The sequence below is a fragment of the Anguilla anguilla genome, chromosome 12, assembly GCF_013347855.1.
Source record: "Anguilla anguilla isolate fAngAng1 chromosome 12, fAngAng1.pri, whole genome shotgun sequence".
NCBI lineage: Eukaryota > Metazoa > Chordata > Actinopteri > Anguilliformes > Anguillidae > Anguilla > Anguilla anguilla.
The window spans coordinates 32580689-32595195 of NC_049212.1; the positions used below are offsets into that span (position 1 = coordinate 32580689).

At 46.0% G+C, this 14507-nt stretch overlaps 1 protein-coding gene across 1 annotated transcript in view; it reads right to left on the minus strand.

Annotated features, from left to right (window-relative positions):
* LOC118209773 (tyrosine-protein kinase receptor UFO-like) overlaps positions 1-14507 on the minus strand; it is a 32953-nt gene that overhangs the window by 17276 nt on the left and 1170 nt on the right. Inside the window, exons 2-7 of the mRNA XM_035385392.1 lie at positions 8731-8938; positions 8024-8124; positions 7238-7420; positions 4094-4174; positions 3591-3706; positions 882-1077 (exon numbers count right to left, since the gene is read on the minus strand). Coding sequence (XP_035241283.1) covers positions 882-1077; positions 3591-3706; positions 4094-4174; positions 7238-7420; positions 8024-8124; positions 8731-8938 — 885 coding nt within the window. The remainder of the gene's footprint in view (positions 1-881; positions 1078-3590; positions 3707-4093; positions 4175-7237; positions 7421-8023; positions 8125-8730; positions 8939-14507) is intronic.

The window sequence follows — 14507 nt, forward strand, 5'->3', positions numbered from 1 at the left end:
CACCCTCCTACAGGAAAATTTGGCAATGGAACCAAAAGGCAGACCGAGCAAACGCAACTCCGGGACTTCCCCAAGGGTCTCTGGCGGGTCATGCGGTAGAGTTCTGCTTTCAAGTCCCTGTTTACTGGCCCTTTCCACACAAGAGCCTGCAGACACTTCCAGAACGAGCGATAAACAGGGCAGCAGACACTGCGGCCCTCCAGGACTGGAGTTAAACCTGCAGACACTGTGGCCCTCCAGGACTGGAGTTAAACCTGCAGACACTGTGGCCCTCCAGGCCTGGAGTTAAACCTGCAGACACTGCGGCCCTCCAGGACTGGACTTAAACCTGCAAACACTGTGGCCCTCCAGGATGGGAGTTATACCTGCAGACACTGTGGCCCTCCAGGACTAGAGTTAAACCTGCAGACACTGTGGCCCTCCAGGACTAGAGTTATACCTGCAGACACTGTGGCCCTCCAGGACTAGAGTTATACCTGCAGACACTGTGGCCCTCCAGGACTAGAGTTAAACCTGCAGACACCATCGCCCTCCAGGACTAGAGTTAAACTTGCAGACACTGTGGCCCTCCAGGACTAGAGTTAAACCTGCAGACACTGCAACCTTCCAGGATGGGAGTTAAAACTGCAGACACTGTGGCCCTCCAGGACTGGAGTTAAAACGGCAGACACTGTGGCCCACCTGGACGAGAGTTAGACTTGCAGACACTGTGGCCCTCCAGGACTAGAGTTTGACTCCCCTGCTCTAGCCTGTAGGTAAATGATAAGCCTGGAAGGGCTGACCTGTCTGTTCTTGTAAATATGCATTTCTATGTTCTTATCTCAGTCAGACACTGTCGTTTTTTTTCCCACTGGGAGGTACGCGGTTGCTAAGCAGCTTACCCCCTTCAGCAGTCTGCAGCATTACCCAGGGTGACCAGGAGGAGGCGCCCTGGCTGCTCCGGCAGGCCACTCTCACATTATAGGAGCTGAAGGGCTCTAAGTTCGAGATCAGGTGACTGTTGGGAGGGACGTTCACATTCTGGTTGTGGATAAGGTGATTGGATACGGGGCTGAGGTCACCATCTGAGGGTGTGGCCTGAAAAAATACAATGAAGATTAAGGTTAATAGGAGGACCGTTTTCCAATTTTTAAAGAAATTTAAAGTAATGTCCGTTTACACTCTAAAGTATTTCAAATAAATATTTGACACATATGGAAAGAACATCTACTTCAGTTTTGTAATGTGATATAAATCCCTGTCCTCCCCTTCTAGAAGTTTCCCTTTCTGAAAAAAAGAAGTGATCTGTCACACTTCTCATTTATGACATTTCTTTCCCTTTTCTCTCTAACAGATCCAGATTTCTGTCACCAAGAGAAAGAAAAAGACAGAGAGCATGAGGGAGTGAGCAAGAGAGATGGAATGGTTTTCCATTCCCAATTGAACTTGCGTTTGTTACTCTTATGATATTATCTGGTTTCATTATTATTATTATTATTAGTTGTTATCATTGTTTCTGTTTCTACAAGTGTTTATTATTTAACTTCCCACCTGCATTATTCATTATTTATTTTTCTTTCTCTCCTTTCTATTGCAGCTGTTCTCACTGAATTTGTCTAATTGTATTTGTCTCCGGGCAATACTGCCACATGCGCACAATCCAACGAAAAGCCTAACTGAATTAGACTGAATAAAAATGAAAGAGACAGAAGAGAAACTGACGGTGAATGATGGCGCTTCACTTGGATCCTTTTCTTCCCTTTCCCCCTCTTTAATTATCCCTCTGTCCTGTGCGTTCTCTGTCAGCCAGTCTCACCCCTGTCACGTGTAAAAGCTCCATTCGCAAAAGGGCCGAATCTTCATGTGAACGCAACGCATACGGCAGTCCCACCGTGCACCAAAGAACAGTCAGGCTCCTCAGAAAACTTCAGCAATGAACCAGCGGTTAACTGTGCGGGTGCATTTTGATTGAAAAATCATGCACTAACTCCTTGCTAAAAAAAAAAAAAGCATATGCGTGAACTCTGCTGAAAAAGTACTGCATGTGTATGAATTCTGCAAAAAATTAATAATGTGCATGAATTCTGCAAAAAAAAAACATGCGTATGAACTCGGCTAACAAAGCATGTGTACTAGCTCTTTGCTAAAGAGCTCAGCAGTGACTGAAGAGTTAATGGTGAGCACTTTAATAAATCTTACAAAACAAAAAAAAGGCACTTCCTATTGAGATTTGGTTAGAGATAGAAATTTTGGCTTTGAAGGGCATGTAGGGTGGGTCTGCTACACCCCCACCCCCCCACCCCCCCATTCCACAAGCGTTACGAAGAGAGGGCGGTGCGCGCGGGAGAGAGGGGCTCTGGCAGTGGGGCGGGGGCCAGGGGGCTGTTTTAGCCGACCCTCCGCTGCGTCACAGAGGCCGGGGTTAAGGAGGAATGCGGCCCGGCTCGTGCGAGTGTGAGGACTCACCGGTGACTCAGGGGCTCGGCGGCCAAGCGGTTACCACGGCGCTTGATACGGGCCGCGGCTCGGCCCTGACTCACCCCCTCAGAGGCATTCCGCGCGCCTGCCTCACTTCCCAACAACCTGCTGAGGGACTTCCCTCCCTAAACACCCTTTCAGGAATTCTGCCTCTCTTTTCCTGTTTTCTTTAACTTTCTGCAGATGTCTTTTTCTTTCTCCCTTTCCCTGACAGGACTGAGCAGTGTTCAGTGTTAATTCCACTCCAGCACAAGGCTATTTAATATATGATGTTAAATATAGCGACCAAGTCTCTCGGAGTCAGCTACAAAATGTAAACCTCCACTCAGTTTTCTCTTGTTGGTAATATTAAAAATGGGGAACAGCATAGGGCAACAGTTTCAGGGGCGCATGTTTAGGGGTGCCTGTGGGGCGGGGGGTGAGATTTATCAGAACCATATGCTGGGGGTTTGCTGTATGAGAAAGCACTACCAGTTTACATGTGACAAAGAAAGAGAGGGGGACAGAGAGAGAGTGAAACCGAGAGAGCTGTGCATGCTCTGCCATGAAACATCACTGAATAGACCTAATGTGAATACAGAGACAGAGAGAGGGACAGAGAGAGAAAGAAAGAGAGACAGAGAGAGGGAAGGCGTGGTGCTGTTTTGAGCTTAGCTCGGGAGGCCAGCTCCCCAAAATGTAACCTGATCTACACAGCCCAGCGAACAGAGAGAGAAAGGGACAGAGAGAAAAGGGAGAAGAAAAGAAAAAATCCTTTTCTTTTTTAACAGGCAGTCTTTCTTCTGTAAAGCGATTTACCCCACTGTCACAGTGCTGCACTCTGCACCCCCCCCCCCTTCCACAAGTGACTTTTGTTGAAATAGAAATACTAATTATGGCCTGGATCCAATAAATATTTGTCCTTAAACTTTGACTTATAAATAAAGGCAGGTTTCCTTCACAAACAGTGGGTTTGGCAAGTTAATTTGGCAATTGCTGAACTCATCAGATTGTTTGGGAATAAACAGACACACTGGATTTATTTGTCAAGTGAAATTTAAGTGGACATGTTGATTGAATCCAGGCCTATGCATTACTTTTTTCCCAATTGTTGTTTACAAAGGTGCTCCTCGGATGCCATGTGTTTGTCTTACCTGGACAGAGCACAGCATGATGGGATACACTCCTCCGAAGCTGGGCTGCCAGGTGATATGCAGGCTGGAATTGGTAACTTCAACCACCTGGATTTTCTCAGGTTTGGATGGGATGACTGAATACAGAAAGAGAGAAGAAAAACTTTTTTATCATTTATTTCTTCGGTTATTAGCATATGTTTTCTTCCAAACTATCAATTTTTGTTATTACTTTTGTTGTTGTTATTTTTTGAGCCGTTGAGAAGATGATGCACAATTTTTTTTCATTCCCATTCGTCCCTTCACGTTTAGTTGCCCTGTGTGATTGCGGCTTGCGCATCCTGGGCCAAAAGCCCCCGCAGTCAAACACGGCAGCCTCCACAAACTGGCTTCGTGCGCCGATGAGCAGCTCCCATAGGAACCCATGGAGCCGGTAAGCGGACGCTGTCTCCAGCTCTTACGCACCGTAAGCATCCCCACGGGCTCACCCCAGTGTCCCTCTCGCCCCCGTCCTGCATCCCTACCTGTCACAACACCTGCGGCCGAGGTGGCCACGCCCTTGCGGTTGTGTGCCTCGCAGGAGAACGAGCCGGTTCTGTTGAGTCCTGAAAGGAGGAGCGAAAGAACAGAGACTGATTCAGGTGCAAAAAAAAAAAAAAAACGCAACTCTGCTAAATGTGGCGGACTGTCTGAAAATGTGCTGGCGCAGCAGTCAGCATATTAAAAACACAGATCTGCACGCTTGCGAAGGCGTGGCGGTAGGAGTTATGGCTTTGGAGTCAGGGTGAAGAAGTTTTTCATAGAGGGTGTTGATGAAAAGCTCTAAAGCGCACAGCTTGGAGGGTATGTTTGATAGTCTGTGCGAAAGAGCCCAGGGCAGGATGTGGTTAGTCTTCTGAAATGCAGGGATTCTCGTCTGGTTTAGAAAAAAGCTGAGCGGCACATTCTTGCTTCTGCTTTCAAGACCGCTGCTGACAAGGAGTTTGCACACAAACGTATACTCACACAGACGCAGTGAGGAACACACGCACACTCATACACCATTAAACGTATACACTCAGTGATGAACTCACACACACACACAGATGAACACACACAGTGAAAAACACACCCACACACACACTTATACACCATTAAACATATACACTCAGCGATGAACTCTCACACACACACACACTGATGAACACACACACTGAGAAACACACACACACAGTGAGGAACACCCACACACACACAGTGAGAAACACACACACACAAACACACACACACACACACACACAGTGAAGAACACCCACACACACACGCAGTGAGGAACACACAGCTGATTGTGAGCTCCCTGTCAGGCCTCCCTGCCAGTCAGGCTGTGCCCATAGTCACCATGCTCCCTTTGTTTTTGGGGTTTCACCCTGCCCAGCACGCGGGCCCAGGGTGAGACCTCCAGGGGGCCTGGGGCCGATGAAAGAGAGAGAGGGGGTGACTGACCCCACATAGCACACGTTACATCCCCCCCCTTTCCTTCCGTCAGTCCTGCTTCCTTCCCGCCACTTTCACTTCCACTGCGCGCATCACCAGTCACCACAGGGGGCTCTCATGGGTCCTGAGCCACCTCGATAACCTGCCACCCATCCTCTCTCTCTCTCTCTCTCTCTCTGCCTCTATACCTCTCTCTCTGTCTGTCTCTGGCTCATTCTCTCTCCCCTCTCTCTTTTTCCCTGTCTCTCCCCCCACCCCCTCACTCCATCCCTCTTTCTGTCTCTCTGTCTCTCTCTCTCTCTGTCTCTCCCTCCCTCCCTTTCTCCGGTACATTCCGAGCCCCTGAGCAGAGGCAGTTAATGCCATTTAGAGACGGGGCGGGTGAGTCAGGCCCCTTCCTCTCGGGTCAGGCTCTTAGCCTCCGGCCACAGCAGCTGCAGCCCAGTCAGATGAAATATGCGCAAGGCCGTGTGGGTTCTGCAAAACAGAGCTCAGCCCCACATACCCACTCAACCCAACTAATCCCCCCTTACCCCCACATCCCCACTCACCCCAACCAATCCCCCCTTACCCCCACATCCCCACTCACCCCAACCAATCCCCCCTTACCCCCACATCCCCACTTACCCCAACCAATCCCCCTTACCCCCACATCCCCACTCACCCCAACCAACCCCCCTTACCCCCACATCCCCACTCACCCCAACCAATCCCCCTTACCCCCACTTACCCCAACCAACCCCCCCTTACCCACATCCCCACTCATCCCAACCAATCCCCCTTACCCCCACATCCCCACTCACTCCAACCAATCCCCCCTTACCCCCACATCCCCACTCACCCCAACCAATCCCCCTTACCCCCACTTACCCCAACCAACCCCCCCCTTACCCCCATCCCCACTCACCCCAACCAATCCCCCTTACCCCCACATCCCCACTCACCCCAACCACCCCTCCACTCCCTGTACAAACAGGGTGTTTATACTGTGTTTCTTCAGAGCACCAGTGAAAGGTAAATTTGCTTTCATTTTGCCAGTGCGGCTCTTAAAAATATCTTGACTGTGCACCTGAAATACTTTTCAGATAAAGTAAAAAGTATCCCGCAAGATCCCCGAGAGTTTCTTCGTGGGAATGTTGCCTTGCAAAGCGGCGACTCTCTCACAGTCACAGCTCAAAAAGGAAGGAATGCGGGAAGTTACAGGAGCTTGTGAGGAACACCTGAGCGTTAAAAGTCCTCTTAAAAACCTGCTGAAAGAGGCAAAGGTGAGACTGAGTCACCTTTAATCGGCAAGTGTGAAAAGGGAAAATAAACAAAACCCTGACGATAAACTGGCATATTTCCGCTCCTGCCCCCGCCCCTCGATACTCACCCCTCCCTTTCCCACACATGGGGGGGAGGGGGGGGGGGGGGGCTCTCAGATGATGAACAGCTTCCTGCTCACTGCAGCTCAATGTGCAGGCCTCACATTTGTTAATAGATGAGAAGGAGAAGTTTGTCAACACACCTGATTCAAATAATTATTAGGAATAATTTTATCCCTTTGGACACCAGCACAAATTCTAGCACCAATGTACACCAATATTCAGAACAAGATTCTTCTTTTGCATGATGTCACTGTTTTTGTTGATTGTTTTCTGTTTTCATTGATAATTCTCAGGGATCTGCTGAAGCAAGTGTGAAGGCACAGGAATTGTCAAACAAGCAGCCCACCCCAACCCATTTCACACTATGGATTCAGATGTAGGTGTAAAAGTGGCTGAAAAGGATTAAGCAAAATTCATGGGATAGCGGGAACGCTGGCTTTGAGGTGTGGAATACCTTTACCTCCATTGTTAAGCTTCAAAGTGTTGGTGATGTTTAGTGTGGAAGCAAGGACAGCCTGCAACACTGAAATTAGTACAGTGTCTATGATACTGATATCAACTCAGTATCTGTGATACTGAGATCAGTGCAATGTCTGTGTTGCTCATATCAGTACAGTGTCTGTGGTGGTGATATCAGTACAGTATCTGTGATGCTGAGATCTGTACAGTATCTGTGATGCTGATATCAGAACAGTATCTGTGATTTTGATGTCAGAACAGTGTCTGTAAATGTTGATATCAGCACAGTATCTGTGATGCTGATATCAGTACAGTGTCTGTGGTGGTGATATCGGCATAGTGTTTGTGATGTTGATATCAGTACCGTACCTGTGAGGCTAAGTGTAGAGGGTGACAGGGACACCGGATCCTCTAGGGTGTTGAGAGGAACCCCGTCCTGCAACCAGATGACCCGTACGGGTTCTGGAGGTCCATGGGCTACGCAGTGCAGACTCAGGCTGGTGTTGGCTTCCACAGACATGTCCTGGGGCTCCATAGAGAAATGGGGGAGACCTGAGAGAGAGGAAAAGTGCTGCATTTTATTCTGGACTAAAATACAAATTTGTCAAAAAAAGATGACATAGGAAGTACATTAAAAAACTTAACATGCTCAGCCACCCAGCAGCCCCCAAACTCCTATATCTAAATGTGACTCTCAGTGAAAAAATGAACCTCTACTGCATTATAGTCATTGACAGTAGAAATTAAAAACATTAAAGTGTTAGCATTCAGACTCAGCTGCCTGACGGTCATAAACCGAGTAAACATGCCATCGCCACAGCATGGTTTAGCAGTACAGAGTAAAGACACAAGAGCACATGAGCACAGATGCATTATTACAGGCCTGTTTCACACAGCCTTTGGCAGTACAGTGTGGAAATAAACACACACAGCCAGAGTTCACACAGAGGGACGTACCCTGCCAGTGTGGAACAGGAGAATGGGACAGTGTGTGTGCACTTGAGTCACTGGATACAAACCCACACACACACACACACATCCACACACAAATTCACACATGCATGCGCACAACCTAACCTTCACATATGCACATGCACATATGCGCACTCACTCACACACACACACACACACACACACACATGCGCACAACCTAACCTTCTAGCTGAATGCGTCCCTCCAGCGATGTAGTCTCCTGCCCTCCAAACACCACCACACACTGGTACACCCCCATGTCTGACAGCTGGACCTCCTCAATCCTGCAAACACACAGGTATTAACACTGCCATAGTGTACTAACACACACACACACATTAACACTCTGATAATGTAATGACACACACAGACATTAACACTTTGATAGTGGACCAACACACACAGACAATAACACTCTCACAGTGTAACGACACACACAGACATTAACATTCTAATAGTGTACCAACACACACAGGCATTAACACTTTGATAGAGTACCAACACACACAGACATTAACACTCTGATAGAGTACCAACACACACAGGCATTAACACTCTGATAGGGTACCAACACACACATACATTAACACTCTGATAGTGTAACCACACACACACATACACACTCACATTAATACTCTGATCGTGTACGAACACACACAGACAGTAACACTCCAACAGTGTAAGGACACACACAGACACAGACATTGTACAGTAACAGTGTAGTGCCCCCAGGTCCGTGAGACAGACAGACAGACAGGCAGACAGGTAGACAGACAGGTAGGTAGGCAGACAGACAGACAGACAGGCAGGCAGACAGGTAGACAGACAGGTAGGTAGGCAGACAGACAGACAGACAGGCAGGCAGACAGGTAGACAGACAGATGGCACACCTGAGGTTGCTGATGCTCATCCAGCTGTCCTCACTAATGGGGACCTGCATCTGGTCTGTGTTGGCCATCTCCAGGGGCTCCGCGTCCTTCTGCCAAACCACGTCTGGGGGGTCGATCTCCCCCCCGTCCCCCCGCAGCACGCACTGCATCACCACTGGCTTTCCCAACGACGAGGTCACGTTTTCCGGGCTCTGCACAAACCGCAGCTCTGGAACCCCAGAGAGGGCAGGGGAGGCGTTTTTTTTAGACAGGCAGGTGGAAATGACCCAAATCTGATTCTTTTCACGTATCTCAAACCTACCTTATCCTTTTCTTGAAGTGCAAACAACAAGTCACTGCTTGGAACTGGATGTTTTTCAACACATTTGTATACAGTCCTAAATCTGATACAGATCAGATACCTGGTCATATGACCCTGCTATTTGATACCAGACCAATCTAATCAGATATCAGATTTTTTGTCCTCCTCAAGTGCTTTTTTTCACTCCCAATGTGACAGGGTTTACTCACATCATGATTTCATAAAGAAAATAATAGATGATCTGGCTTGTAAAATGATTGCATGGATAATCACCTAAAAAGATTGAATACCCAAGTCTGATTTGTTACCACTAGGATTATGACATCATCACGGTCTTCCCTATCACTCTAGTGCTGTTACTCACAATTTCATAAATTTTTATTAAAATTGTTATCTAATAGTGAGGCATGACTACAAGGCAAACCTTTATGGAAATGTAATACACTGAAATATTTTTTAATAAACCATCGTATCAAGATCCAAATATTTCAACACTTTTTAATATATGGTCAAATAAAACAATTATTATTGCTTTCAGATGTTTTTAATTGTAAAGATATTTTTGAAAATATATTTCTCTGAAATACATTTAACATTACATTTTACAAAAAGTCCACATATATTTAATATATTGCAGTATATTAATGCTCTGTAAGGGAACACTTCTACGACAACATGTGCTCCGACTGGATAATAACTGACCCATAACTCAACGCTGGCTAAAACTTGGACAAACAGACTGTGGGACAACCTCAAAATCTGACATATTCAAAGTTCCCTTTCCAGACTCTCTAGACCAGGGATCTCAGACTCAAATACAGGAGGGCTGCAGGGCCTGTGGCTTTTTGACGTGCACCTGCACTTTAAGTCCTTAATTTAAGGCACTGATTTGACTAGAGAGTCTGCACACCTTGTTTCCAAGGCCTAGATTGGCTGCTGATTGACAGGAAATCACTAAAACAAGCTGAGACTGTGGCCCTCCAGGACTGGAGTTTGAGATCCCTGCTATAGATAAAGGGAGAGCACGTGGGGGTTGTGTGTACTGGAAGACATGTGTTTATTGGTTGTCCATGAGTGTACAGCGTATTCAGAAATATCTGTATCTGAGTCACAAATGATTAGCTTCGGGTGAATAATGCCAGCAGCACAATGTGAGATGGGCTTTGAGCTGAAGGCCAGTAAACAAGGACTGCCTTCACAACATCCCGCAGCAGTCCACTGTCTGAATGAGGCATCGCTGAACCCAAACAATCCAATTCTCAGTCTCTCTGCCTCTTTCCCTCTCTTTCCCCCTTCTCTATCTCCCTCCCTTGTTCTGCATCTCTCTGAACTTGATCCAAATCAACCCCCCCTCTTTTTGGGTTGCCTCTGTCCCCGCCCACACACACACACAGGCACACATGCACGCACGCACGCACACACACACACACACACAGCTATGCAGGGGGGCTGAAGGAGGCTATACCCTAGCCAGAAAGAGGCAGTGAAACTGTATGTGGGAATCAGTGTGATTTTCTCTATCCTAAGAAATCCAGGGCATCACCAGCCTGAGCAGGGACACACGCGCTGTCAGAAAGCCCTTAACCAGGGACATATGCACTGTCAGAAAGCCCTTAGCCAGGGACACGAAATTCCTCCTCCTCTTCTGCAATAAACAGGGTCAGCCGGGAACAACCAGCATCACATATTGTTGTGTCTTCCCCACTGTTACAGTTTGGTTCATCACAGTACTTGATAAATATCAGTCTTTTCTCCCCCCTCCCCTCTTGTTCTCTCTCAGTGTGAGGTCATTGAGTTAAGAAACACTTCACTAGTCGGACAAGCTATTGCCAGGGCATTTATTAATCTACCTATCAAAAAACCTGCGGGACCATACAATATAGATCATAAATACACTTTCTTTATATCCCTCTCTTCCCAATTTCACTTTCTGGAATGATATTTTCAGAAATTTTTGGAATTTAGATATGTATCTTCTTAATCATGGTCTATCCTTTCACATTGTCTTTCAGAGCTTGCGTGATAATAGTGTTTGCATATACAGTATGTAACTAACCCTAACCATAATCTGACCGAACACACTAATGTAAAAGAATGGACATGATTGGAATATGTAAGTGCTCTCTGTCTCACTTCCCCTTGCTGATCCTGTGAAATTTTCTCAGGCTTGTCAACCCACTGCCCTTGTCTGTTTTAAAGCTGAACCTCTCGCCTCTCACCCTGACCTCTGACCTCTGCAGAGTAACTCCGTTTTATCACTCTGTCATCACAACCAAGACTGCAGGCACCACATACTCAAACCTGCACACTCACATGTCTCTACAGCCACGTCCAGTTTAATGTTTTACAACGTGAAATCGATACACCGGGAATGAATGTAACAGATGCACTCAATAAATTAATAGTAAATCTATTTTTTAATTTTGCAGAATACATTTGTTTGGACTTGGAAATAAGATGGAGCCTTTGACATAACATTCTTACTGATGGAAGCACACAGATGCACTCTCATTCTCTCTCTCTCTCTCTATCTTTCTTACTCTCCCTCTCACTCACCCACTCACTCACACACACACACACACAGAGTGTTATGTGCTCCAGTATAAATACTGAAGAGAGTCACTGCTTCAGTTCTTAAGTCTTTTCCGTGGTCACGCATCATGTTTAAGGTTGGCTCATTCCCTTCACAGTCATAGCCGACAGTCACCACCAAAAAAAGATTTACCTCATTTCACTTTTTCACGCTTGAATGTTTGAGTTCAGTTGCTTGGCTGCCATGCTAAATTGCACTGGTATTCCAAAACAGCTACAAAGTTACAATCATTATAAAGTTCAAAGAAACTGTGTGAGCATGTGTGTGTGTGTGTGTGTGTGTGTGTGTGCGTGTACGTGCGTGTGTGTGTGTGTGTCCCTGCACATGTTTGTGTGTGCACCACATAATTATTTCTGTTAAATCATTAAGCTTATATGAGTGCCAAATTCAGAGTTATAAAGTATTTAAAGTTGATTTTACACTCATTTTTCCAGGTGTGTACATGTGATTAGATGTGTGCACATAACGTGCACTCCGTAAGCATTTGGACAGTGACACAGTTTTTGTTCTGGCTCTGTACTCCAGCACATTGAATTTGAAATTAAAACATGAATATGAGGTTAAAGTGTATTCCAACAGCTTTAATTTGAGGGTATTTACATCCATATTGGGCGAACCGTGTAGAATTGCAGCCATTATTATACATAGTTCTCTCATTTTAGGGCATCAAAGGTAATTGGACAATTGGCTGCTTAGTCGTTCCTTGGCCAGCAGTGTGTCATTGCATCATAAGCATCACTTGTAAGAAAGCCACTCTTAGAATCAACTCTTGACATTTTGTTAGCATTCTTGTGCATGAACCAAATATTGCAAACATACAGCTGGCCAAGAAAGAGCTGAGCAACCAACCACCCAATCACTTTTCATCCCCCTAAAATAGGGGAACTGTATAAAGACTGTTGCTGGTTCCTCCACAGTTCACCCAATAGGGATGTAAACACCCTCAGATTAAAGCGCACAGTCTGCACTTTAATCACATGTTCATTCATCCAAAAACAACAAAAATGGTGCCACTGTCCAAATACTTACAGACTGCACTGTGCATGCATGTGTGCGCATGTTTGCCCACACGTTTACGTGTGTATGTGTGTTTGTTTCTGTGTTTGTGTGCATGTGTGTGTGTAAGAGAGCGTGTGTGTGTGTGTTTGTTTCTGTATTTGTGTGCATGTGTGTGTGTAAGAGAGTGTGTGTGTGTGTGAGTAGGTGTGTAGTAGAGAATTTTGCTTCCCTCTTGCCTCATGCTGCTACTTTCCCCTTTCTCCTCTCGTTTATTGCTCCTGTCTTTTTCCCCATTTCTGTCTTCCTCTCATAGTCTGTACATGAACATGTTTAGCCATTTATTAGGCACTTTTATCCAGAACTTAAGTGCCTCGTTCAGAGCTACAATATAGGCCTATGCATGGATACTTATACATCTTAGTTTTCTGAAGGAAGTAACATGAAAAGAAAATAGCAAGTGCCACGGTACATCACATCATTTTATCTGTCCCCTCCTTTTTCGCCTCCTTGCTTTGCCTCATCCTTCACATCTTTCCTCTCTGTTCCTCTCTCTCTCTCCCTCCCTCCCACCCTCCCTCTCTCTCTCTCTCCCCCATGCATTCTTTTTCTCATTCATACTGCACGTGCATTCCCCCTCCTCTCCGTCCTTCCTCCCCCACTAGCGCCCCTAAAACTCTATCCATCATTTCTCCTGTCTGAATCAGCGGTAGTTCTGAGTCACTTCGCACAACACACCCGCTACCAAGGACCCCCCTCCCCCTCCCCACTCCCCAATCCTGTGCCACTATCAGAATTTAAACAGCGTCGCTTTTCATTCCTAATCTCACCACGATATCGGTCTCTGAAGCATTCATAAAAGGAGTCAAATTTGCGCAAAGCTCTTCAGTTGTTCTTTTCCTATTCGACTGCCCCCCTTGTAGAGAAAGGAATCCGCGAATGCAATAGTTGTTTTTTTTTTTTGTTTTTTTTTTTTTTCATTTTTCTAGAAATTAGAACCCCTTCAGATTAGAGTTCTCAGATAGCGATTTGCCAATTCGGATTTCAGGCAGAGTGAGAAATGAACACCAGCAACCAGCCAAGTTTATCTGAGGCTGGTAGATTTGTATGATCTACCTACCACTTTGGCAGGTAACCACCTATCCCTTGAAAGGTCCTGTTCTAAGTATCTAGTTGTCTGGTGAAACAGTGAAACGGGCTGGTTAATTTTTGAATGCACTAGCCAGTTTCCTGCCGTTACTGATTGCAGGAGCCGCGTCCTGCTTTAAGGGTCTCCGGCTGAGACCAGGCGGGCTGTGGCTGAGGTCTCTAAGGTCTCTAGCCATCACAGTTGACATGTTTATGTCGTTCCCTACAGACTCCCAGACATCTCCCAACAGCGGAAATCTCACTGTAAAGTGATCTTATCGACTATGCATAACTAGAAAACAGTTAATCACGCGGTGCACCACACGGCACAGGTTCTTGGCATTCCCGTCCCCACGGCGCTAATTAAAGGTTTCATGCAGGTGTCTATACCTGAAACAGCTACTGCTTGCTGTGTCCACAGCTGCCTTAAATAAATACATCTATATGATGCCATCATGTGCATTGAAATTAAATTTTTTTTTTCAAATACCTCATGCATGCATTTAAATCTTCTCAGTCCAATTTCAAATTCAAATCTTTGAATTTTGTAACACTGAATAGCCCGTGAATAGCCCATTGTTCCAGCGCTGTCAATATCTAATCTACATTCATCTACTTTTACATCTAAAATAATTGGCCTGCGAGTTTAAAACCAAAAAAAAAAAAAACAAGGAAAACATTGATTATTTTGGTCATCGTCCTTTCCTATCCCAAATGCATGCTAATATTTTGACGATCTTCACGGCTGTCAGGGTGTTT